At 45.5% G+C, this 24,121-nt stretch overlaps 2 protein-coding genes across 3 annotated transcripts in view; both read right to left on the bottom strand.

Moving 5' to 3' along the window:
- Positions 1-10,607: 10,607 nt before the first annotated feature.
- On the bottom strand, positions 10,608-19,239 carry TALDO1 (transaldolase 1). Of its 2 annotated transcripts, none has more exons than XM_075712212.1 (8): positions 19,098-19,239; positions 15,164-15,287; positions 14,592-14,699; positions 13,794-13,925; positions 13,163-13,338; positions 12,796-12,993; positions 11,614-11,759; positions 10,608-10,924 (listed from the first exon to the last, which is right to left on the bottom strand). In XM_075712212.1, the coding sequence occupies exons 1-8, from the start codon at positions 19,192-19,194 to the stop codon at positions 10,892-10,894; spliced, it is 1,014 nt and encodes a 337-aa protein (XP_075568327.1). In that variant the 5' UTR covers positions 19,195-19,239; the 3' UTR covers positions 10,608-10,891. The 2 variants fall into 2 exon arrangements, with proteins under 2 accessions (XP_075568327.1, XP_075568328.1); XM_075712213.1 differs by lacking the exon at positions 19,098-19,239 and adding an exon at positions 18,153-18,250.
- Positions 19,240-23,189: 3,950 nt separating this feature from the next.
- Positions 23,190-24,121, bottom strand: part of EPS8L2 (EPS8 signaling adaptor L2) — a 65,895-nt gene continuing 64,963 nt past the window's right edge. Inside the window, exons 22-23 of the mRNA XM_075712209.1 lie at positions 23,619-23,751; positions 23,190-23,261 (exon numbers count right to left, since the gene is read on the bottom strand). Of these exons, the coding sequence (XP_075568324.1) occupies positions 23,190-23,261; positions 23,619-23,751 (205 nt within the window). The remainder of the gene's footprint in view (positions 23,262-23,618; positions 23,752-24,121) is intronic.

The raw sequence follows: 24,121 nt of genomic DNA, 5'->3' as shown, positions 1-24,121 counted from the left end.
TCAGCAGGAAATGAAGGAGCAGGTCTCTTTGCAAATAGGATGGATGAAGAGCCAGCAGGCTAAAGAGTTTCTTGTCTGTTAACTGGATAAAGCGTCCCTCTAAATCTCTGTCCTGGACTATGAAGTGACTGTGACAGTGAAGTGGCAATGTCAGGTTTTGCATATATAGAATGGATGAAGGTTGTGAATAAGAAAACTTTGAAGTGCATCACACTTCAGAAGCAACTGTGAAACCACCTTGCATTTTTGTTGCTACATCTTTTTTTCACTGCTTCTCTCTAGACCCTTAATTTACAGATGTGGGGGACTGTCTTTTAAAAAAAAAAAAGTTGGTGCTGTGAATACAAATTGCTGAAGCTGAAGACCTTGCTCTAGGTTGATGTATACTGATTGTTAGTAACTCTGCCCGAAGAGCACTTGGAACTCTGTGAACCGTCTGGTGTTTGTGTTTCAAATATCAGAATCTACACCTAGAGCTTCACTGAAATGCAATTTCAGATCCGTTCTCACCTTTCTTTTGGTGACTGTCTGAACTCCTGAATGTGTCTGGGACACTTGGATATACTTGGAATAGGATGGGAAATGCTTAGCTAAACTCTGAATAAAGCGGAACCAGTTGTTTGAAGGCAGCTCACTGTGGTGATATGTTAGCATAATGTGCCCTTGCTTTCTTCCTTGCCTGTTCACATTATTGGCCTTCTGCTTAAAAAGTTTGCTCAGCTGTTTTTAAATGGCCTTCTAACTGGTTGTCTGTTCTCCTTTGTGGTGCTTATGTTATGATTTTTGTTCTATTTGAAATGTTTGAAATATTTCTCTCTGGCAAGTACATTGCGGTTCTCTCTTGCTGGAATTTTATGGACAAAGAAAGAAAAAATGTAGGCAGCTAGTGTGGATCACATCATCTGAGGAACCCAACTGAAATCTGGCCTTGTCTTTCCTTTTGAGCAGTGGATGTGGCTTGAAGTTGAGCATGGAAAGGAATAATCAGACCAAGAATTTTTTTTTGCTGTTGCAGGCTCAAACATACTAAATCTGTGGGAAAGTAGACAGATGAATGTTTCTCCTTCACTCTTGGAACTGAGGGCAACGTTTCTGCAGTGCTCTGTGAGGGAAAGGACCTTTGTGGTTGCATTTTTTTTTTTTCTTAGCTGGATAATATGATATATTGGTTATAACAAGTCATCAAGCAGGGTAATTTTATGCCTTTTCTGTAGAAATTCCATTTTTTAGTTCTGTCTCAAGAATTTGGTGTGATCTTTTAAAAGATAATCTGCTATGGGATTTGTTGGGTCTTCTACTGTTATATTCTGGAGCCCAGCTTACAGATTGTTGGCTTTCATAAAATTAGAATTTGAAATTAAAACTGGACTTTGACAGAAATTAAACTATCAAATAGCTTTGATAGCTTAAATCCTCATTCCTGACAAGTTGTCTTAGGGTTTTGTTGACCTCTGTCACCATCAGGGCATACTCTCCATCTGGATTTCTAGTGGGCTGTCTGCTGAAATGGTGTGGGAAGTTTTCTGTAGTTGTACTGCAGTAGTATTGAGAATTGGGGGCATTTTGTGTTGAACATGGCACCTACAGCAAGGAGACACTCTCTGCCACCAAAAGCTTTATTTAAATAGAGAAGGTGAAACTTCATGCCCTAGATGCCACTGATTGCCTGAGCGGGGAAATTAGCAGGGCTGGAGTTGGGTAATAGGGGTCCTGGAGGAGGTGGGCACAATTTTTGCAGCTTCTGAGGTGAGGGAGCTTTGCCACACCTGATCAAACCCCTGACTGCAGCTGCAAAGCAAAGTTGTTTCTGAAGTGGGAGTCTGCGAGGCTACAAGTCTGTATTACCTTTGAGACTGCGCTTCCATGTGATTCTGTCAAAATCACTAGACCTTTCATTGCCTGCCTGTAAAAATAGAATATTGCTGTTCACCCTGTGTCCTGTTTTCATTCCTTAATTGTCAAGTTCTGTCCAGGCTCGTTGATAAACTGCCAGGTGAACAAACAGTGTTCAGACCACTACAGGCTTTGATCAATTCTCTGTTGTACTGCTTTCCTTATTTTATGGCAGCCAGGACTTGTTGGAACTGCTTTGTGCCTGTATCAGGAAGTACACTGATGTACAAAGTACACCGCCTTAGATCTTTGTAATGCTTCCTTGTTCTTCCCATATGGGAGCAGATGAAGAGGAGTTACTGTGTGTATCTTCATTCCTTCACATCACGTGTCCGTTTCTGTCTCCTCAGCAATCTAAACAGTCCCCAGTGCTGAAGCTGCTTTTGCAAAATAGAGGGGAGAATTGCACCATCCAGCAGAAAGTGGCTGGAGAGGTGATGTGTGTGCAAGTGTGAGCGCCTAAGGTTTCCTGACGAGGTTGACAAGGAGAGAAGGATGCTGGCTGCGTGGATGTGGCCTAACGCTAGCAACAAAGCAATGACTTTGGTAAAACAGCCCTCTCTCTCGTGGGTGGTGGGCTAGCGTTGTGCCATCTTTAGAAATTACACTGGCAAATTGTGAGGAATTAGTGATGATAGCTCTTCTAGGTTCTTATACGGTATGACCAATTTTAGCCAAGGATTGGAAAAAATTATTCTAAAACTGGGAAAAGAAGATCAAGTTCAAGTAGAAAATATGTGAAGCTGTTTAATGTCATGCCAGATACATTCAGGAAAGTTTTATTCTGCTTATTTGGGGGGGTGTTATGTCAGTGGATTAAAATGTGAAGGCAGTATCCATAATTTTTTGCTCCTAATGATTTGACTTCGTTTCTTTACCGTATGCATACAGAATTAATTGCACTCTTAGTCTGCTTCATCCAGAATGATATAGAGAGAATTGATGACCTCCGTGATAAGTTTTCATTTAGTTCTTAGTTCTGGAAAAGCTTTCAGTGCAGCAGTAAGCCTCTTGACTGCAAAAATTTTCAACAGTGCATCAGGCTGTTTTTAACTCTTGCTTATTTTGAAACTAGCTAAAAGCAGCAGGGTTGAAGTACAGGCTTCAAAGGCAAGAGCATGTCTATAGTTTGGGTATTGTAGCATACTCCCCCACTTTAGTTCCATGTTAATTTTATTCTACGAATGTAACACTTGGTATTTTTTTGGTATTTTTATCTTTTGCTTAAAAGGTATTTACATCAACTAAAATCATGAAGTGAGATTACAGAAAGAGTAATGGTTTTTGAGTAAGTCTTGCATTTTAAACTTCCTCTGTGAAGAATTTGAATACCTCGGTTTGTATCATCTGTACCATGTGTGCTGTGCTGTCCTTCCAGGTCAAACTGAGAAGCAGGCCAGTGAAGTATCGCATCCCAGGCATCCGAGCAGTGATATTTCTCCTGAGTTTGTTTTCCAGCACTTGACTTAAAATGTCCTGCCTTAAAATGTCATGTATTCTCCTCTCCCTGGCTGTAAGAATACAGCATGCTCAAACTGCTCAACGGCCCAATTTTAAATACTTTTCTTACCTGATTATGCATAACTGTGACAAATAACAGCAGCTGGGTTTTTGGGGGGGCTTTAGCATAGATGAGAAGTGTTGCTGCTTACTGCCTTGTGCCTCTTGACCTTTATCAGTGTCCTAGCTTGCGGCGTAGTTAGTGTTGTCTCTGCTTCACCACCACGCGTGCTAATCTTCAGCTTAAAGTTAACTCGAATGTAAAGCTATGTGTTGTATGATCCATCTAGCGATGTGGGTTAGAAACCATGTGTAACTGACTTAAACTGCTGAGAAATCGGCTAGAGGCAGTATCCGGAGTCCTCAAAACATGCCAGCTCTTGACATCCTCATTTAGCACGTGTTCTGCAGTGTGATGCTTTTCCCCTCTACCGTGCTTAAGTGTAGCAATTTGAGCACTGCAGGGAGGACGGCTTTTGGCAATGCTTGCAAATGCTTGGTGTTTCACTGTCTTTGTGATCAGTTGTTTATAGAGGATTCTGGCATTTAAACCACATGACAGGCCCTTTTGTCCCAAAGCCAGAAACTGCTTCTCAAACAAACTGAAAGCTTCAGATTCTGGAGATTTTCAACCCACGCAGATCCTGATTGTGGAGTGCTTGCTGCTTTGGTCCTAGGGACGTTATCAGCCAGGCCTATTTCCTTAGAAATCTGTCTGTTCCTGGTAACATCCAACTGCTGCGACTTTTTTTTTAATTTGGGGAACCACACACAAAGAGTGTTATATCTGTCTGGGTTTAATGCATGAGAGCATATTTTGTATTTTCCTCTGGTGTTCTTATGGGCAAACATTGAAGTATCTGCTATAGAAGCATCAGAGTGACTCTGCAATACATGGAGCAGAAACATTTGTGGGTTGAATCCAGAGGGACAAGGGGCTTTCTCAGATGACGTATTCCTAGAATAATTTTTACAGCAGCTGGCTCACAGCTGTAAAGAAATGTTCCTGTATTGCACCCCCACAAAGGATTTCTTCACCAACAAGATGACAACATATATCACTCTGCATCCCAGCACCACACTTGCTGCTAAAGCTGTGTAGTTGGTCCCTGCAGGGAAGAAAGGAAAGGTAGAGAACTTCTTTAAGGTAATAGGAGCCTTTTCTGGCAGTTTTACACAAGTTGTGAAGACGGATGCTCAAAACACTGAAAACATTTGCAAACTGATGCAGCAGTTGGAGTGAGCCCCAAGACCTGCTTGTGGGTGTGATCTCAATTTTGGTACTTTTTACATTTTAATTCAGTTTAATTCTTAGCTGTAACAATAATGAAAAGGTCATCTTTCCAGTTTGACTACCCTAATGTTTACAGGGTAAAAGAGATTGAGTGGCATGAAAGGTGATGAGGAATGGCCAAATCCCCAGCAGCTTGGGCTTGGATCACGAGTCCTCTGTGCTACCGTACCTCTCCTACAGCTTGATCCTGTAGCTGCGGTCAGTGGAGGTAGCTGAGATCCTCTGAATCCAGAGAAGATGTCAGAGACAACTTGGGCAGGCTCAGCTTTTCTGATGAGAGGAAATGTTGCCTCTTTGGAACACTTAACAAAGCATTTGCTTGTTTTAAGGGATCCTTTGCAGGATGTTTGACCTTGGTCCTTGTTGCTGTCTGCAGCTAATGGTTGTTAGTCATATTAGCTTTCCATAAAGAAGATTCTTTTCCTGGTGCTTCCACAGTATAATCTTTTTAAAAAAAAAACAAAACAAAACTGAACCTTCTGCTTTACTCATCTTAGGTGCTGTGTGATAAGCTCTGCCATTTGATTCTGGGTATCAGAGTGCTTTTTCTGTTTAACCTGACTTCTCTTCTGTTGCTGATGGAACAGCCCTTTCGGATTTGTACAGGGTTGTCCGCTTTCCTTAGTGCGGACTACTGTCAGCTTCGAGCTCCGTTGTAGGCTGTTGCAGTCACAGCAGTGACAATTAACTGAGAATCACTGGGCCTTGCTTGTGTGCTTGCCCTAAACAGCAGCAGTGAGCCAAACAGGGTAATCCTGGTAGGACTGAGTCCCACAACTCTGTCAGAAATTCTGGCTGCTGGGCCTGTCCCACCGCTGTCCCAGAAGACTCTTCCCGGTGTATTAGGGCCTCTGTAGTGCTAGAGTGTTCTCTACAGGAAAAATGTTTAATGCTAGTGAGAGATAAAAGGAGCCTTTTGTCAAATGCAGACTTCTAGGTCTGTAGGGCATTTCCTTTTGGCTCGAGGGTCAGTGTGTTCCCTCAGTTCCCCTGCTTGGGATCTGCATCTTGTCCCCTGGGATGCAGAAGACAGCGTCAAAAGCTGACCTGTCATTCTGCCTGGACTAGGCAGCTGGGAACACTGGGGCACTGCTTTCTCCTCTGTAGTGCCAGTGCATCAAAAGAAGTATCAGAATAAATGGAAATGACTCCTTGATCCTGATTTGCTTTAAAATTTCAAATGGTACCTATCAGACATTGTCTAGGTTGTTTAATGTAGTCTGTAATAGCCTACAAAGGCTGTATTTGATAGTCCTTATAAATGAATCTATAAGGACTAATTTTAAAGTGAAATTCTATGTTGGGAGGCTGAAAATAAATGAATGTACTTATTATGTCAGTTTTGTGGACCCGAGTGGCTGTTTTTCCAGCAGCTCTGCTCTCCTGTACCTCTTGCACCCTTGTTTCAAGAATACAGGAGGCTGGGAGTAGCGGCATGTCTCCCTTAGTGCATTGCGTCATGGAACGCAAGAGGGAGCTGAAAGAGGAAGGAAAAGCTTCCGCCCCAAGCTTTCCATGTAGCTGGATGTTGAAATTAGAGAGCTGGAGCACAGCAGCAAACCAGCCCTGCCATTGGGCTAGAGTCATGAATTGCTTGCCCTTTCTTTGCTTTCTGGATGGTGGAGGGGTTTTACTTATTTTCCCATATACGCAGGGTGGCATTTGCATTTTGAAGTCTATTGGTGTGTACTAGCAAGCTACACAGGGGCTTTGATCAAGCAATGGGTCCATAATGCCTTGTGCTTGGAGAAGTCTAAGGACTCCCTGTTGGACTTCTCTTATAGTAAGAGGGAAGGATGCAAAATAGGTTAAATTGAGAAGGGACCCACCTGGATCGTTTTCTCAGGGGAGGAGGGCTCCAGGCTAAAAGAGGATCCTAGGTACGAGAGGTGCATAGGGAATGTGCTTCCCAAGGGCAGCAGGATTATCCACAAAGACCAGGCATTTCCTGAGCTATTTGGTAGCCACAGAGATCAAGGATGGAGCTTTTGGATGGGAATGACTTGATTGCTGAGTGAAGTGCAGGATGGAGGGGTCTGGCAGGTGAGCTTGTGTTGATGGCTTCGATCCAGGGACCGGAATAGCTGCTTCGTTCCCCTCTGGGCTGTGTAAGGGCTTGGAGTCGGCCTTTGCACAGAGGTCTTTGGGCCCCGATCGGCGCAACTCGGGCAACATCAGTGGGGAAGGGAGGCTGGCAGCTTGCCGGGCGTGTGATGTTGTTAAATTGTAAATGAGAAAGGATCCAGACAGCTGCGCTCCGCATTGCAGATCAGCAGAAGAGCCGGAGAGCTGTCTCTGGTCGTTGTCAAAAGGCAGGCTAAAGATTCACAGATGGTGGAGGTGGTGCAGTTAGCGGTCACGTCCGTGCGTCTTCATGGTGCCAGGGGAGAGTGCTGGGGAGGCAGCAGCAGCATCAGAAAAAAAAATCCCAAAACCCAGTTAAAAACTCTGTAGGGCACTTGGCAGGACTGGGGAGATGAGCAGCTCTGAGGTGAATGAGTTTGGATTTTTTTTTTTAAGAAGAAAAGGAGTTTTCCAGGGGTGACTCCAAACACTGCAGTGTGACGCTGCACCTGGACACGTGGGTCACGCTTGTTTACGTAAGGGGCTGGCATCTCCAGGAGCTGGGTATCAGTCACCTGCTGACCTGTGCTGTGATGCTGTGAGTGTGCAAAAAGCAAATTTGCTGGTGATAGGGGAAAAAAAAAAAATTTCAGGCAGTCTGAAAGGACAGCAGCAGTCCCCTTGCAGAATTTAAGTCAGAGGGTAACCTTGGATTCCTTCAATCATTGTCTACTTCCTAGTTTTGTTTGAAAGGACTGTATCTTCATAAATATGCGGCTTCCCCACTGACTTTGCAGTGACAACTAACACTTCTGTTTCTGAAGAGTTATACGCAAAATGTGAAGACCTTTTAGGGAGTTTAGACTGATGCCCCTTTGCTGATTTCAGTGGAGGCCTGCCTGTATTCACCAGGTGTGGCTCAAGCAGGTCTTCCTGAGAAGATCTAATAGAGAAGTCCTGTGAAATAGGAGAATACGTACTCTGCAAGCAAAGTGGGAGGAAGGGGACTGGGTTGCCAAGGATTTTTGGAGCAGGATTAATCCCTAGATAACCACCATCCATTTGGGCTGTAACCACTGGATTGTGTTCCTAGGAGCCAGTCTTGGTCCAGATGAAATGAGTTGGTCTTGGCTGTGAGAGAAGCAGCTTCTGTATCAAAGAACTACTGTGAAATCCAGCTTCTTCTGGATTTGACCCGTTGTTAGTAGCAGCTAAAGCCTAGGACAGATGCAGGGAAGTGATTGTACATCAGATGCAGATGCACAGCCGAGCTGTTTCAAGAAACTGGCATGTAGCTCTCCATGTTCTTCTGCAGAAAAGATGTGTTGGTGCCCCAGGGCTATCTGACAGCACTGCATTGCCTTGGAATTTTTTTTTTTTTTAATGCTAAATCGGTACAAATCTCAGGAGAATGACTCAGTTAAAGAATCAACAAAAAGATTCTTGTTGATACCAGTGGGCTGGTAAATGCAAGTTTAGGCAGATGGTCCTTCTGTGTTGCATCCAGAACGAAGCTGGTATGAAGAGTGACCAGCCAGGGTCAGTGCTAGCTCGGGTAGCTTGGCTTCATGCAGCTTCTCTGCAGTGCAATCGTGCCTGAACCCTTCCACCTGTAAGAATGCAATAGTGGCCTAAAATACCTCCTAATTCCTTTGCTATAAGAAGTCAGGCATTAGGACATGCTTGCCTTGGTGTAAGACAAGCCGTGGCAGGCTGAGAATCCAGGTGGAGGTACAGCCTGCAGAGAGGCTTATCACCCGTCGGTAAACGTGAGGAAGAAAGATCTGTTTTTCAGGGAGACCAGCAACAACTGCACAGACGTCTCTATACAGCAGTTTTGTATTTGCCACTTCTACAGCCCCAGATCTTCCTCTTCAGAATATGGGAAATACTTGAGCTCTTCGTCAGTGACATTGTGTTTAATGTTCACAGTTTGCTGGATTAAATAGGCTTGTTGCTGTGGGGAAATATTTTTGTCTGGCCGAGGATCCCCATCCTACCCTGTCATCTGTTCTGATTATTGTAATAGCAGTTTTTAGAAAACACATTGAAGTGCCTGCTCATGAGTTGTGTTACCTTTCAGAAGTCATCTCCGATTGCTCTGGCTTGCCATGGGTCTCGCTGGTCCATCATCTCTGCAGCTGTCAGTCTCACAGCGGTGCTGTGCAGCTTTATTAAAGCTTTCCCTGGGGAGCGTAATGCTGGACTGGCTGAAAGCCTCATTCTCTTGCCTGAGGAAGTCAGGACTTCATACTTTTGTAACTGTTAACTGTTCCAAAACTTGCCTGTTTAGGAAATTGTGGTGTGCTACGAAGCTAGACCTCTCCTTATCTCATATTCTGGAGCGGAAAACAGATGTTGAGAAAGCTAGATCCAAAGCAGAGAGCCTACAGACTTGTACTTGGTGCCTCTGCTGTACTTGGAGTTCAGTTTCCTTTGCAGCAGGATACAAATACCGTGTTAACAGATTTTAATGACTACAGTGAAGTAAATCCCAGGGCGCACTTTGACTTGCAGCGGTGGGTCAGATGGCTGTGCGGCACAGCGCAGGGAGGTGGGGGCAGGGTAAAGCTTTTAATAGCTTTAATAGCCTCAGTGCTGCCTTTTTTCCTTTTATTTTTTTAAGAGGTTAAGTTCAGGCAACTTTATCAGGAAACAGTTAATTGTGTCTACATATAAACAGGAACCTCTTAGAATCATTTAGGTTGGAAAGGACCCTTAAGATCATTGAGTCCAACTGTTAACCCAACACTGCCAAGTGCACTGCTGAACCATGTCCCTAAGCCCCACATCTACACATCTTTTAAATACCTCCAGGGATGGGGACTCTACCACTTCCCTGGGCAGCCTGGTCCAACGCTTAATAACCTTGTCTGTGAAGAAATTTTTCCTACTATCCAATCTAAACCTCCCCTGGCACAACTTGAGGCCATTTCCTCTTGTCCCATTGCTTGTTCTTGTCTATTCTTGATGGAACTGAACTAGTAAGAGACATATTTAATTAGTCTTAATGAAATACAGCATGAAATGTAATCACATGCATCCCCCTAACAGAAAGCCCTGTAATTGGCAAGTGCTGATTAGGATTAGGTCGTTCCTGAGGAAGGCTGCCACATAGCTCTTCCTCTTTTGCAAAAGCAGCAGCTTAAGAACAATAAGGAAAGGAGGGGGTGATAGAATTTAAAGGAAAAAAACACCCACAAAACACCCAAACACAAAACCGTCTCAGCTGTGGGTCAGGGTTGGCAGCAATTCTATGATTATTGCATAAAGAAAAGCAGTAACTCCTCCAAAGACAATATCCAAAGCTTGAACAGCTGATCTTGAGTTGTACCCACATGTTCACTGTCAGCTCAGATTAACCAATTGTCAAGTTATTAACTGCTTGAGAGACTTAGCTACTTAATTTTGAAAGTGTAACCTTCAATAACATCAGGGGTAGTTGTAGCTTCTGCCTGTGTTGTAATTGCAGTGGCATTTTCAGCTTCAATCAATTCCATGTTCTTGCTGTTACCTTGCTTTGGGCTCTTAGGCAAGTGGTAAGCAAAACTGGTATTTGACAAGATTCCTAAAAATTGCTTATGATACAGCTTCCCCCCCCCCGCCCCGTTAAAAAGCCTTGAAATACTAATTATGATGGCATTCACCAGGTTTGCCAATCAGTAAGTCACTGCTGCTGCCACCTAGGCTGCATAAAGAGGAGAGGACGGGACTGGAGCCTAGTTGACTTAGTATATGTATGTGTCTCGTAAGAGTACTTGTGGGTTTTGTACCAAGGAGGGCTTTTGAAATCTGTGTCTTCAGTCACAGTAAGACAGCATGAAAAACAAAACTGCTTTCTTAAAGTGTTAGGAACGTAGACTTAATCAGGAATTTAATATAAAAACTTAAAAAAAAATAAAATACCATGTGAGATGTCCCCTGCAGCAGTAAAATGAACACATTACAAAGAAAGTCTGTGTTAATTTGCATGTATTGACAAAAGTGCCACAAAAATTTGAAATTCTATTTGTCCCTTTGCAAATTCATAAAAAAGCATGATACAGAAATCTATCCATACATAGCATAAGACTTTTACAGGTAAGACATTTGTACATCCATTTAACCTCAGGTGACCCACTCAGGAGAATGCTGATTTTTCTACTTTCCATTTTCAGCACTGAACATTCGCTCCTAGAAAGAGAGAAGTAAACATACAGCAGCTGAGTAAGAGTTTGGGAACCGGACTATGCTTTAGCAACACGGGCTTAAGTAGTTGTCAGTCAGCAAGAACGAAGACCTAGATCAGGTATACTTGGTGCGTATTCTGCCCCACAAAACACACAGTTCAGTTCATCCCATTTGAAAGACTCTCCATAAACTGACAGAAAACTTTCACGTGGCTTGGCTATACTCGGCGTATCTGTTCTTGGTGCCTCCTAGTGCCAAGTGCAAGCATGATTTATCTCTGGCTCGCTGTCTGAAGATTATTTATGTGTCTTGTACCACTGCTGACAGCTAACGAGTTTAGAATTAGACTTAGGGGACTTTTCACTTTGACAGTACTGTTATCTTGATTAGCTGCCAATCTAAACACTGCCTTGGGCCTCAAGCAGCAGGTGTGGCTGCATACCCTTCTTGAGATGCAGTGAAGTTGACCAAGTTTACTTAATTTAGGTGGCTGGTTTGCTAGCTGCCTGTCCTACTTAACATGTACTGTCTGTAAAAAAAAAAAAAAAAAAACAAAAAAAAAAAACCCAAAAACCCCAACCTGATCGGACTTGCTTACAGGTTCCTAATCCTTAGCCATATCACAAGGAACTGTGGGTTAGCTGGAGTGCTTGGGAGGAACATGAGAGGTGGCAGCATGATATAACTCCTACCTTTAACATCCTCTCCAGTTTAATTGCATCTGCAGCAAATTTTCTGATCCCATCAGATAATTTCTCCACAGCCATTTGGTCTTCGTTATGGTGCCAGCGGAATGCCTTCTCATCCAGGTGGATCTTCTCAAGCTCACATGCCTGAGCTGTGCACGGGGAATTGAAAACAAAACAAGCCATATTATCAGATTATTATCAAATACCACAGGCTTTCTGAAACAGTCTCAAGCTTCTGACCATCTCCAGCTGTTGAAAAATTTCAAACCCCACTTTCAACATGACTTGCTACATGAGCACGCTTTGGGCTGCAAGACTGAAAATGCTCCTGATCGGGTGGTGGGAAGTCATCTAAATAATCAGTTTCTCTTAAAATACAATGTTTACGTGTATGCCATTATCTTGTATCTGCTTCTGAATGGTACAGTACTTTCAGGCCTATTATCAAGAATTATGCAACAGCCCTACCACAGTGAGACATTCTAAACAAATATGCTGAACAATTAGGGCTTTGATTATTTGGCAGTACCTAACAAAAGCTGAATTGATAACATGCCTACGAGCCAGCTAGCACCCCATAAGCAGCAATCCATGACTACAGCTGTGCACAAATCTCATCTTCCGAGTTGTAAAGTAGCATTTTAATAAGGCTAGAGAAGAGCAAGAGTAGCGCAATAGGAATATACATTCAAAAGCATTGTGGCCCATTATCACTAGATCAAACCACTTAGTCTTGCATATGATTAATTTCTGGAGGGAAAACACCTTTGGCATGTCCAGAGCTAATTGCATCACTGATGCAACATTAACATAAGATTAAGCCAGGCTTGGCATCTTGGCTAATATGCAGTAAAACTTCATCCCAAGTCTGTGATGTATAAAGTTCCTTCTGCTCTCCCTGTCCTCTCAGGAGAGGGTACACAGTATTTAAGCACACTCAAAACCCACCGTAATTCCAGTTAGCGTACTCGGTGGGACCCAAGACCCTAAAGAAGCAACTGTGTGTCAGCAGCTGGAGCGGTACTGTTGTAATCGGGCTACCGTATTTCCATTGGAGAGGGATCAATGTTTATCCTTAAAGCAGAATGGAAGCAAGCACCACAGAGCTGAGGGGAACCACATACTCTTAACGTTCAAGAAGAAAGGGAGACTGAGCAAGTCCATGTTACACAGAAGTGGACTTACCCTCTTTTACGCTGAGCGTGGGAGTTAACTTGACATACTCTTTGCTGAGCTCTGCCAAAAGCTTGGGTGAAATAGTGAGATAGTCACAGCCTGTAAGCGCTTTTATTTCTCCCGTATTTCGAAAGGAAGCACCCATCACGATAGTTTTGTAGCCAAACTTTTTGTAGTAGTTGTAGATCTTAGTGACACTCTTCACTCCTAAAAAGGAGAAATCAGCAACTTTCAGAATAATTCATTTGAAGTACAAATGATTATTTAGAAGACGCTCAGAACCAACATTTTTTCATTAAGAGGATTTATACAAGTAAACTGCAGTTTGAATGAGGAGCTACTATATTTTTAACTATATGTTAAAAGGAAAGCTTACCTGGATCCTCTGAAGGCTCGTAGGTTTTCTTATCTCCATTTGCAACATACCAATCCAGGATACGTCCTACGAATGGGGAAATCAGAGTAACTCCAGCTTCAGCACAGGCAACTGCCTGCGCAAAGGAGAACAGCAAGGTCATGTTGCAGTGAATCCCGTACTCTGCTTCCAGAACCCTGCAGACACAGGCTGGCTTAAAACAGCAGTTGGCTCACCTACTGAATTTACATTCTAGTAACAAGCTAGTAGGTTAAAACTACTGAATTTCTTGAGTTAAATTAGGAATGTGGTACAGTTTATAAGCTTTAAAGTTTTAAGCTAACAGCCAGTGTTTTGTGCTGCCGAACTCCGCTTTATTTAATGCTGTTCCTTGAACCAAATGCAGACAACTTAGCATGGTATTTCAGGAAACTCTGTTTGTGGCCTGGCCCTTGCATGAACAAACTTTTCCTATTTCAACAGAAAGCGGTAGCAGAGCACCTTGCTTGCTAGCTGTAGTGCTAGTAACACATTTCCTGGTGCAAGGCTTTCAAAAGAGTTCTTTATTTTAAGTGCAGAATGTGTTTGTCAGGTGCCTGTGAGCAGGCAGAAGCATGCTATGAATCAGCCTACCAGGTAGAGAAACACTTACTTGCCAGCCTGGATTCCTTCCCATGTCGAAGAGAGCTTTATGAGAATACGATCTTTACCGATTCCTGCTTCCTTATAAAGGTCAATGAGGCGCCTGGCCCTCTGAATCATTCCTTCCTTATCAAAGGACAACCTTTGAAACAAGAGCAAGACTGCTTAAAACTATTTTTTTTTTTTTAAATGCTTTCCCGCCCAAACCCCATTGAAAAACATCGTCCATTTTATCAGCATTCATACGCCAATAGCAGGTTTTTGTTCTCAGAGACACTGCCTGGATTGTGAGCCCATCAAGGAGGCGGATGACAGCACCGCTACTCCTTGATTCAGAGGATCCAGAGCTCAAGATAGCTTTCCTTGAGAAAGTTACAGGCTAAAGCTTTTCATAATGAATGCAGGAGCTGAGCATTAGCAGCTATTAGAAGCTCAAATCCTATGCAAGTCTTGAAATAAACTGTTAAAACAGATCTCTTGGTAAATTGAGAAGACATTATCACACAGAAGAGAATGAGCAAAACCCTAAGTATACTGGAAGCATGAGGTTTCCCTTGCTTAAGGAAGGACAAGAAGATTACAAAAATCCAAGCTCAGTATTACTTGTTTTCATAAAGTTTTGTCACCAAGTTATAATCAAGCAAACTAAGTAAAATCCATTCTCCAATTAAACAAACATTAACAATATAAACTCTTGCTAGCCTTATAACAGTGAGCTGTCTAGACAAGAACATCTTTCTCCAACTCACATCGCGTTTCTTTTTGTATGTACAAATATCCGGGGTAACCCAGAGGAAAAAGAGCCAACCTTGCATCTACTTCTGTGGACACACGGCCAGGTATCCTCTTCAATATTTCAGCTCCAAATAATACAAAAAGTTTGTCACAAGCATTTTTGATCTGCTCCTCTTCTGACCTGAAAACCACAAAGAGCAAAATCATTTCTGTGGGCAAGGGGGGAACCCCAGAGTGCATTCACACCTTGCCATGGATTTGAAGATCAAATTTCACAGCCCATTTAACATTAAATTCCAGAGTTCAAATAGCCACTTCTGCTCTGCTCCGTGTTTATGTTCTGCCCTCTGTGTTCCACCAGCAGTATGAGCCTTTGGACACTGTTTCCTATAATGCCGTCAACTCAAAGAGTGGTTTCCTAAAGCCACATGAGAGCTGGTAAATGGAGATGCGCTTCTTCAAAGCACATCTGAAACGAGCATAAGACATTTTTCTTTAAGAGTTGAGGCTTTTTGGGGCAGGAGACACACCTACGAGTACACGAGGGGAAAACCCCAGTACATTGCTAGTAGTACTAAATGCTGTTTGTATAAATGAGGCACCTTAAATATAGATCTACCGAGATAAAGAAACCTCTTCGCTTACCCGCCGAGTTTTTTCCCATAGGCAACAGCATCGTCCACAAGTTCCTGGTAAGCTGGCATCTGAGCTGCAGCTAGTATCAGAGATGGGTTTGTGGTGGCATCCAGGGGCTTGTACTCATCAATTGCTAGGGAAATAAAAATAGCCTGTTTAAAACAATCGGCAGGCCTGAGCGATTAAAAGGATTTTGCTGAAATATGTGATAACGTAAACACGGCTGTAGGACAGTAGCGTTCGTGACAGCGCAATGATGTTTAAATACCACAGCCTGAAAGCTGGCTTGTGCCAGAAGTACCAGAACAGGGTTAACAGAGCTACAGTAGTAAGATACAGCAAAGCTCACTCACTACTATAGACATTGCCCAAAAGAAATAAACCTGTAGCAGCGACAGGTGAAGAGAAGCGGTACTGTCAACTTCTCACATCTGTCCGTATCATATTCACTGGCATAGCTGAGTTCCAGGAATCACAGGGGGAAAGTAAAGACAAGGGGATCTTTCTTCCCTTCTAGCAGTTAGACTTTGGGGTTTTTGTTTGTCTACCAGCAGAACAGGAGAAAAACTCATCTGTTAGAAAAGTTGCTAGAGCATTACTGCATTGTAAAACCTTTTCAAACAGTTGCAGACCATTTCTTAGTATCTGTTCTTGTCATTTTCCTTGTACTACCAGGCTTCCTGCCTTGTGGAAGATATCTGAACCCTTGGCTTACCTTAAGCCCTGGACTACACCTATTTGAGGTGATACCAGTTGTTTACCAGCGCAGGCTGTGCCCATGCATTGTCTGGCCCTAATCACAGCTGAGCTGCCCGGCACGCAGAGCCTGACTCAGCAAAGGGGGAAGAGCCTCAGCAGGCCCTTCAGCAATTTCTGCTTACGAGCTGCTTGTTAACACAGCTAAACGTCAAAAATAACAAAATACTTATCGCCAGCTCATTTTCCTCAGTGTTTTTGCACAGGGATCAAAACCCAACTTGAAGAGTGCAACTTTTATTTTTTCAGTCATAGAAGAAAATGAGTATTGTTTTTCCATCGCTCCCTCCTAGGCTATGATCACGATCCTGGAGCAAGTCCATTCCGTACAAACAGGTCCTTCAAAACACATTTCAGTTCACATGGGAACTGCTTAAAATAAAGCAGTACACCAATCATAGAATAGAATCATAGAATCATCTAGGTTGGAAAAGACCTTTAAGATCATCCAGTCCAACCATTAACCTACACTACCAAGCCCACTCTAGACTAATCAAGGGTAGACCAGACTAAACCATATCCCGAAGTGCCACATCTACCCGTTTTTTAAACGCCTCCAGGGATGGTGACTCCACCACCTCTCTGGGCAGCCTGTTCCAATGCCTGACCACCCTTTCCGTAAAGAAATTTTTCCTAATTTCCAGTCTAAACCTCCCCTGGCGCAGCTTAAGCCCATTTCCTCTTGTCCTATCGCTAGCTACTTGGGAGAAGAGACCAACACCCACCTCACTACAACCTCCTTTCAGGTAGTTGTAGAGAGCGATAAGGTCTCCCCTCAGCCTCCTCTTTTCCAGGCTAAACAACCCCAGTTCCCTCAGCCGCTCCTCATAAGACTTGTTCTCCAGACCCTTCACCAGCTTCGTTGCCCGCCTCTGAACACGCTCCAGCACCTCAATGTCTTTCTTGTAGTGAGGGGCCCAAAACTGGACACAGTATTCCAGGTGCGGCCTCACCAGCGCCGAGTACAGGGGGACAATCACCTCCGTACAGGGGGACAATCACCTCCAATGAAACTCGGTTCTGAAGCGTGGGCGCAATTTTAGAGAAGTCTGTTTTGACAGCGCTTATTACTCCTCTCCGGTCTTGCAGCGTTTGAAGACTCTTGCGGGTCTCTGGCAACGTGTAAATTAATCTCATTAAGCCGGTCACCCAGCTTTCCTCACCCAGCCTGTCACAAAGCAGTCAGCAGCCTGGGTTTTAGCTGGGCAGTACAAGCTTTCAGTGGGGGGGTCTGCGACCGTCGTGCCACCTTTCCTCATTGCTGAGCGCAAAGAAAGCCGGGCAAAAGACTAAGTATGTACCGGTCTGGCTTAGTTAAAAAGCAAAACTAGTGCAGCTACTAGAGAAGCCGCCACCGCTTACTGCACGTACTTCCCTCAAGAGCCATTCAAACCAGCATCCGTTCCTACACAGCACCGTACCGACGCGTTTATCTTTAAACAAAACTGGGAACCGGTGTTAGTAACAACTGCACCTTAACCAGCATCAGCGTTTAACGTGAAGAGGGAGGGAGTCAGATGTTCGCTGCGGCCTTGTTTGGACTGTAAGAAGGATCCGCAGGTGACAACAGGCAGCCAGAGATCAACTGCAAAACTGTTTCAAGGAGCTTGTTGAAACGTCCCAGCGGGCAGCGCTCGGCCTCCTTCCTGCCACCCGTGCACAGACACCCCCTCGACCATCGCAAGGATTTTTTTTTTTCCCCCCACTATGCTTTTTTGAAACCCAGGGTAGACAGCATAATGTTTTAAATTCACGCAATTTCAGCACACGCTGGGCTTTGGCCAGGTTTGTTGCTACTCAGAGGTACGTAAATCTGACAAGTTTGTCAGATTCTTCACAACCAGGTAATTTCACAACTCTGAAGTTACCTGGTCACTTGGTGTTTCCAGCTCCCTCGATGCAACGCTTGGTAAAGTTGCATCAATGCTCCACACCTTTCATGGTACAGCGGTTGTCTCTCACATCAGACAGACTCTTAAAGGCAAGTAACAGCTTCTCCCTAACGTTCCATGCAGCCTGACGCTTGGAATCGGGCAATCCAAAGCACTTAATGGATACACGCTACCTGGAGTCAGTGCAAGTCCGTAAATACCGGCGGACAGCATCACGAGGCACACGTCGGAGCTGTTGCTACCCCTGTGCACTCTTAACCTTAAATTTCCTCATATAAGACATTGGACGGTTGCCATTAAGGACCGTTTATGCATCACCTATAGGATTAGGTAGGCGGCAGACGGATTACCGCAGGTCTCAGCGACAGCAGAGCGGGATTCAAGAAGCATCGCTCTGCGCGACCGGGAGACCTTCGGGGAGGGATTTTTCAGTTCTGATGTACCAAGAAAGTCGCGTGCCTGTGCAGGCGCTCGGGCAGCGACAGCTTCGGAACAAGCGGCTTCATAATCCAACGCCACCTCCCTTCCTCGGAGAGTGCTTGCTCATCCTCATGAGACAAGGAAAACAAAAGCACTCTGGCATTATTTTCTTTGCTTCCGCCATTTGAAAAAAAAAAAAAAAAAAAAGAAAAACAACCCAGCAACCAAAAAACAAATCTAAACTGGTCATTGGAAAAAAAACCAACTTTGTTAGCCCAACAGAGCTTATCTTGTGGAGCCTGGTACTTGTTAGTAACAGCACACGGAGCCGAGCGTCGGGGTTTGCGCACGCTCTAGGTCAAAAATGGGGAAAAAAAAATTAAAAAAAAAAGGAAATAACGGGAGGGTCTGGCAAATGCACTACGTGCGCGGCATCAAACCTGCCAGCTGCTCGGGCTCGGATTCAGGCGAAGCGGCCGCAGGGCGCTGCCTGCTCGGGCTCGCCCGGGGCTCGGCTGCAGCCCCCGGCCCCGCGGCACCGGCCGCCTCCCGCCGGGGCAGCGGGTCCCGGGGGAGCCCCCGGCAGCGGCAGCCCGGCCTCGCGTAGGGGCCGCCGGCGGGCAGGGGCTCCGCGGTGCTGGGGCTCCGGCCGCCCCCCCCGCCCCGCCTCCGCTAACGGCGCCTTGCCCAAGCGCCGGCCTTGCGCAACGCGCCGGCACCGAGCGGCCTCGCCGCCTCCCGGGCGCACGGCAACCCCCCCCCCCCCGCGCCGCGGTGGTTCGCTCCCCCTCGGGCGCTCGCCCCTTCAGCCGGGCGCGCCCACTCTCGCGGCGGGGGGAGTGCGGTGACAGGGCCCCCCCCCCGCCGCCTCTCACCGTTGAAGTCGCCGGTGTCGGCCACCACGGTGGTGTGGTGCTTGAGCTGGTCCAGCACCGACTCCATCTTCTGCCGCTTCACGGGAGACACCGACATTATTCCGCGGGGCGGGGGGAGGGAGTACGCGCTGCCGGTACGGGAATCCTGCGCGCCCGGAGGGGAGCCGGCCTGCGCCACTCGCTCGCTCCCGACACCCGCCGCCCGCCAATCCCATCCCAGGAGGGAGGCGGCGAGCCAATCAGCAGCGCGGAAGCAAGACGAAGGCAGCCGGGGCGGGGCGGGGGGAAGGAAGGAAGTTTCTGATTGGGTGTTTTGGCGGCTGGTGAGGGCGGGGGAGTGGTCACCTTGGCGACGGGGGATGCGGCTGCCGCCGGCCGCCATTGCCCCAGCGGGGAGCGGGCAGCGCTCGGGGCAGCCGCTGTCCCCGGGGGCTGGGGGCGAGGGGGCCCTGCTGTCCCCAGGAGCTCCCCTGGGAACTCCTCACGGCCGGGCCGGGCAGGGCGCCCGAGCCGTCCCCCAGACATCCGTCCCTCTTGGGTCCGCGGGGCCTCTCCGGGGCAGGCCTCCGCCGGTGACATAAGATGGCGGCGGGAGGGTTGGTGAGGGTGAGGCGTTCGCCCCGTTTAGCTGCCTTGAGGAAAGGCTGGCAGCCGTGCCGTGCCTGTGTTAGCCCGTTGCAGGAGCTCAGCGGTGCGTTTCCTCCCTCGCTGTCGTGGGCAAGGCTCAACGCAGCTGGTCAGCCGGGCCTCCGGCCTGCGCCGCCGTACCAGAGCGAGCACGGCTCAGGTGCACAGCTCAGTCATAAGGAAATTTTTAAAAGTGACTTCTGCAATAAGGTCTAATACATTTATTTTACGAAATGCTCCTGTGGTGCCCGGCTTTACAGAACTGTCATGTACGCTTCTATTATTATCTCAAGTTTCCGTGTGAGTTGTTTTCCTTTATAGCCTAAACTTCATTTAAGCTGTAGAGAAGGCGATCCTGTTAACGCGGTTGCGCTTCTGAAATAGGGAATGGGACTTGGCTGGAAATGTTGCAAAATCTGCCACTTGGCCATTAAACAGAGGCTCTTTGGAGCATGCTGTTCCCCTCATTTTGTTTCAATTTGTATTGTTTCAATTGTGGAAGCTGCCACAGTAATTTCTCTTCCTGACATACAAGAATATGCTTTTGCACAACCTTCTCGTGCTTTGTCCAGCCCAAAGAGAAGATAATGGAAAGAGGTGTTAGGTTTAAGTCCTGTTTTAATTCCGTGACTGCATAGGGAATGTGTTCTCGTCATCTCCAGAGTCCTTTGCTGAGGAGCAAGAGCCTCCCGTGTACACCCCTTCCCTCCTCTTTGTTCTCGGCCTTGCATTAGCTGGCATTGACCAGGGTTTGGGCGTTTTTAGCTTGCCAGTGCAAAATGTTGTCTTGGACAGTATCTGTGTGTGTGTAAATGCTGGCGTGTTGCCTCAGCTGCACGTACCAGAAGTAAGAGAAATTTGTTCTTCAAGATGATGAGAAAAGGGATGTTATGGATTCAGCCGGTAGCTTCCCCAGCATTTCATTGCTGTTATATGTGGGATTTTCACCTAGCCCTGTTTTTAGATGTGAATGATTATCAAGGCCACAACATCCTTCCTTTTGAACAGCAGTCCCCCAGAAACAAAAGGAAACGTGGTTTCAGATTCTCTGCTGTGTATCTTAGACTCACGGTGACAAGTCATTATGAAAAGCCAGCCCTTAACGACTGTTTTTGTGTCCTGTTGCTTCAATTTATATCCCAGGGAAAGAGACAGAGATGGAGTTATAAGTATAACTTAACTATTTTAATAAATCTTATACAGTGCATGGTTATATCATTTTATCCTTCGTTCAATTACATTAATGTACAGTACATTATAGCATTATCTGCAGGCAGTACAAATATAACAGATGCACAGCTCAGTCATATGGAAATTTTTAAAAGTGACTTCTGCAATAAGGTCTACTGATATATTTATTTTACGAAATGCTCCTGTGGCGCCCGGCTTTATAGAAGTGTTGTGTATGCTCTATTAGAATCCCAAGTAACTATAATTCTGCGTGATTTGTTTTCCTTTATACCCAAAGACAAGCATGGTGTTGGGTTTCCTAGCTCACCATATGTTCTTATTTTCATTTTAGAAATGATTTAGCCTCCTGTGCTTGTAACACCGATGGTTTGCCAGTGTTCACACCTGCTTCCCATCTCCACCCTAATCCAGAGCCAGGGCTTCTCAGGAGGATTGTCCTCTTCATCCCTCCCTGACAGGGTGAGTGCCTTTTGCAAATTCCAGCCGCTCTGGCAAGCCAGCAGTGTTGTGACTAAAACCATGATCCTCCTCTGTAAGTTCCCTGCCTGCACCCTAATTCTGCTGGTGCTAACAACGTCCTATTTCAAGATTAAGAAAATATATCATCCCTTAGAAACATTTTTGGAAGAACAAAGCCAAAATTGAGAGATGCATCAGTATTCTCAGATTTAGACACGTGTTCCCCAGCCACTGCTTTGCAGCCATTCAGCTTTTTCCATTAAATGTGCAAGGACAGTCCCAAATTGTGCAAAGACTTAGGCACGTGCTTAACCTGTAAAGGAGGTGGGACCATTCACAGCACGGAAAGGAAAGCACATGCGTAAGTCTTTGCGGAGCCTGGGCCTGAATTCCCACTCAACCAAAGTTCAGATGTGTGAATGAGAGAGAAAGACAAAGTCTTCCTGGTCTGTGAGCAGTTCCTGTAGATGTGTTTGCTTTACTGCATTCCTATCAAGTTGGTCTGTAAGTAAAATATAAATATGAACACAGTGTCTGCCAAACTTGCTGTGGACAGGAGATCTACTATATGCTTGCTTGAGCTTTTATAATGTAAATTCTTGATGCATAATCAATGGTGTCTCTAGGGAAAGGGATTTTTTCCTCATCCCTATGTATAGATTGTAAGAGTGAGGGAGTATTTCGCTAGATAGATATATACATATGCACATAACGTTATTGAGAAAAACAGGAAGTGAAGAACAACAGCCTCTACTAAATTAGATTTTTTTTTTTTCTTGTGGCCATTTATTTTGTATTAAAACAGCCTTTCCAAGTGTGCTTTTGTTCCTTAGATATTTGGGAAGCATTTCAGATTACTCCTTGCAATGAAAACGTGAAGGTGGGGATGAGTGGCGAGCACCCTGGGAAGGGCTTTGGGTGTGACTAGGTTGGGAGCAAATGGTAGGGGCTTATCTTCTCCTTGTTTGACGCCTGGCTTTGGCAATACTGCAACTTTCCGATACAGGATCAGTGCCAAGGTGAAGGGCTGCACAGCTGCCCTGAGCCCCAGCCTCTGCCTAAGCAGGGATGATCAGGCTGAGCTCACCTATTTGCAGATTCAAATCACTTCAGTTGTCACTCGGCTGCTGCTCGTTATTACATGGTGAAAGCGCGTTTCCACTGTTCAAAGGCGGCACTAACTGCCACACGTATTTAAGGAAGCAGCCAGTCTTAGGTAACGTGTGTTGCAATTCTAGCCTCGTCCAACAAGGGGGCATGGAGGACAGAAAAAGGACAGTGAAGTGTCACAGGGCCTTTGCTAGTGGGCTGCAGGGGATATCTGCCGCAGAGAAGGAAATTAAAAGTGGGGGAGAAGACTTATTTCTGTGGTCCAGACTCTAAACATTTGGGCTGGCTTGTTCTGTGCTGTGTGCTGTGCCCTCTCTTCCCAAGCCGTGCCGGCGAGGCGGGTGGGAGCAGGCACAGCCCTCTGAGAAAAGCTTTGCGGGGTCTTTTTTGCTTTAATCCAGCCATTGTCATACCTTCAGACACGTGTGAGTTCTGATCTGCTCTGATCGCATGCACGTAAAATTTCAGTATAAAATATATAGTTATAAAAAAAAAAAAATACTTCATGCAATGTTAAAACACCTTTCCCAATGGGACATGGTCTTATTGTCTACCCTTATCAACAGTGTTCAAGAAATTGTCACTTTGATGGCAATTACACCGCTAAGTGGAGCACTGCTGTCTCTTGTCTGGACTGGGGATCACTGCTTTCATTCCCTTTTTCTGCACTACTATGACTAATAGCTGAAATAAAGCAGATAGATTTTAATTAGCGGAATCAATCCTCTCCTGGCGACGCTTCATGATTTCTTGGAGTTCTGACTCCCCTCTGTTTTTCTAGAATGGAAACAAAACAGGAAGTTTTAATTTTAACTTCAAGCTGTAGTTAAATTATAATATTTAACTAATGCTGTAAGAGTAGAGCTAGTTTCAAAGTGATAGCTAGTGATACCAGTAAGAAGGCAGATTCATTAGTGGAGGCAGGGTGATCTGCCTTGCAGATTTGGGGCCTTTTTGCTTAAAAGACGACTCAGCATTTTTAGGTGGTGTGTTTTTTTGGTTGTGTGGGTTTTGGTTGTTTGGGGTGGGTTTGGTTTTTTTAATTACGTTTCTTAAAATGTCTGTTTAATGGGATATCTGACACTGCTGGTATAGGCACCCATTCCCATGGGAGTTGTCCAGAAAGCTACGTACCTCCAGTTGGTTTTTCTCCACCGTGATTTTACTGTATACTCTATTTCCCTCATCACCACACACTTTCTTCAACTCCTCTCTGTTGAGGGAGAAGAGCTGAGCTCCAGTAAGGATGCCAAGGTGTTCCACTGTCCTGGGAAGACACAAAGTGAGGAGATGTTGATTGTGCTACATGTGGCCTCTTGCCAAAGGTGAGGAGCCAGAAATAAAAGGGCTAGGAGCAGCCGGCGTGCAGCCCCGGCACCAGGACCATATCATGTGCCGGGCCCTGGGGCTGTGCCAAGGTGGGAGCCGTTGGGAAACCCAAGCTCTTGGCGGCAATGATGGCAAGCCATGAGGAGCGGGCGAAGCCAGCGTCACCCTGGCATCCACCGTGTAGCCAGCCCTGTGGGTATCACAGTGATTTCACTCCGGTTGCATCACATTTGGGGAGCAATCCTGGAGCTCCTCTTAGCTCGCTGTGCAGAGTGTAAGTTGTAACTCGTAACCCTTGAGCACGCGCA

The sequence above is a fragment of the Pelecanus crispus genome, chromosome 6, assembly GCF_030463565.1.
Source record: "Pelecanus crispus isolate bPelCri1 chromosome 6, bPelCri1.pri, whole genome shotgun sequence".
Classification (NCBI taxonomy): Eukaryota; Metazoa; Chordata; class Aves; order Pelecaniformes; family Pelecanidae; genus Pelecanus; species Pelecanus crispus.
This window is presented reverse-complemented; position numbering and strand designations above follow the sequence as displayed.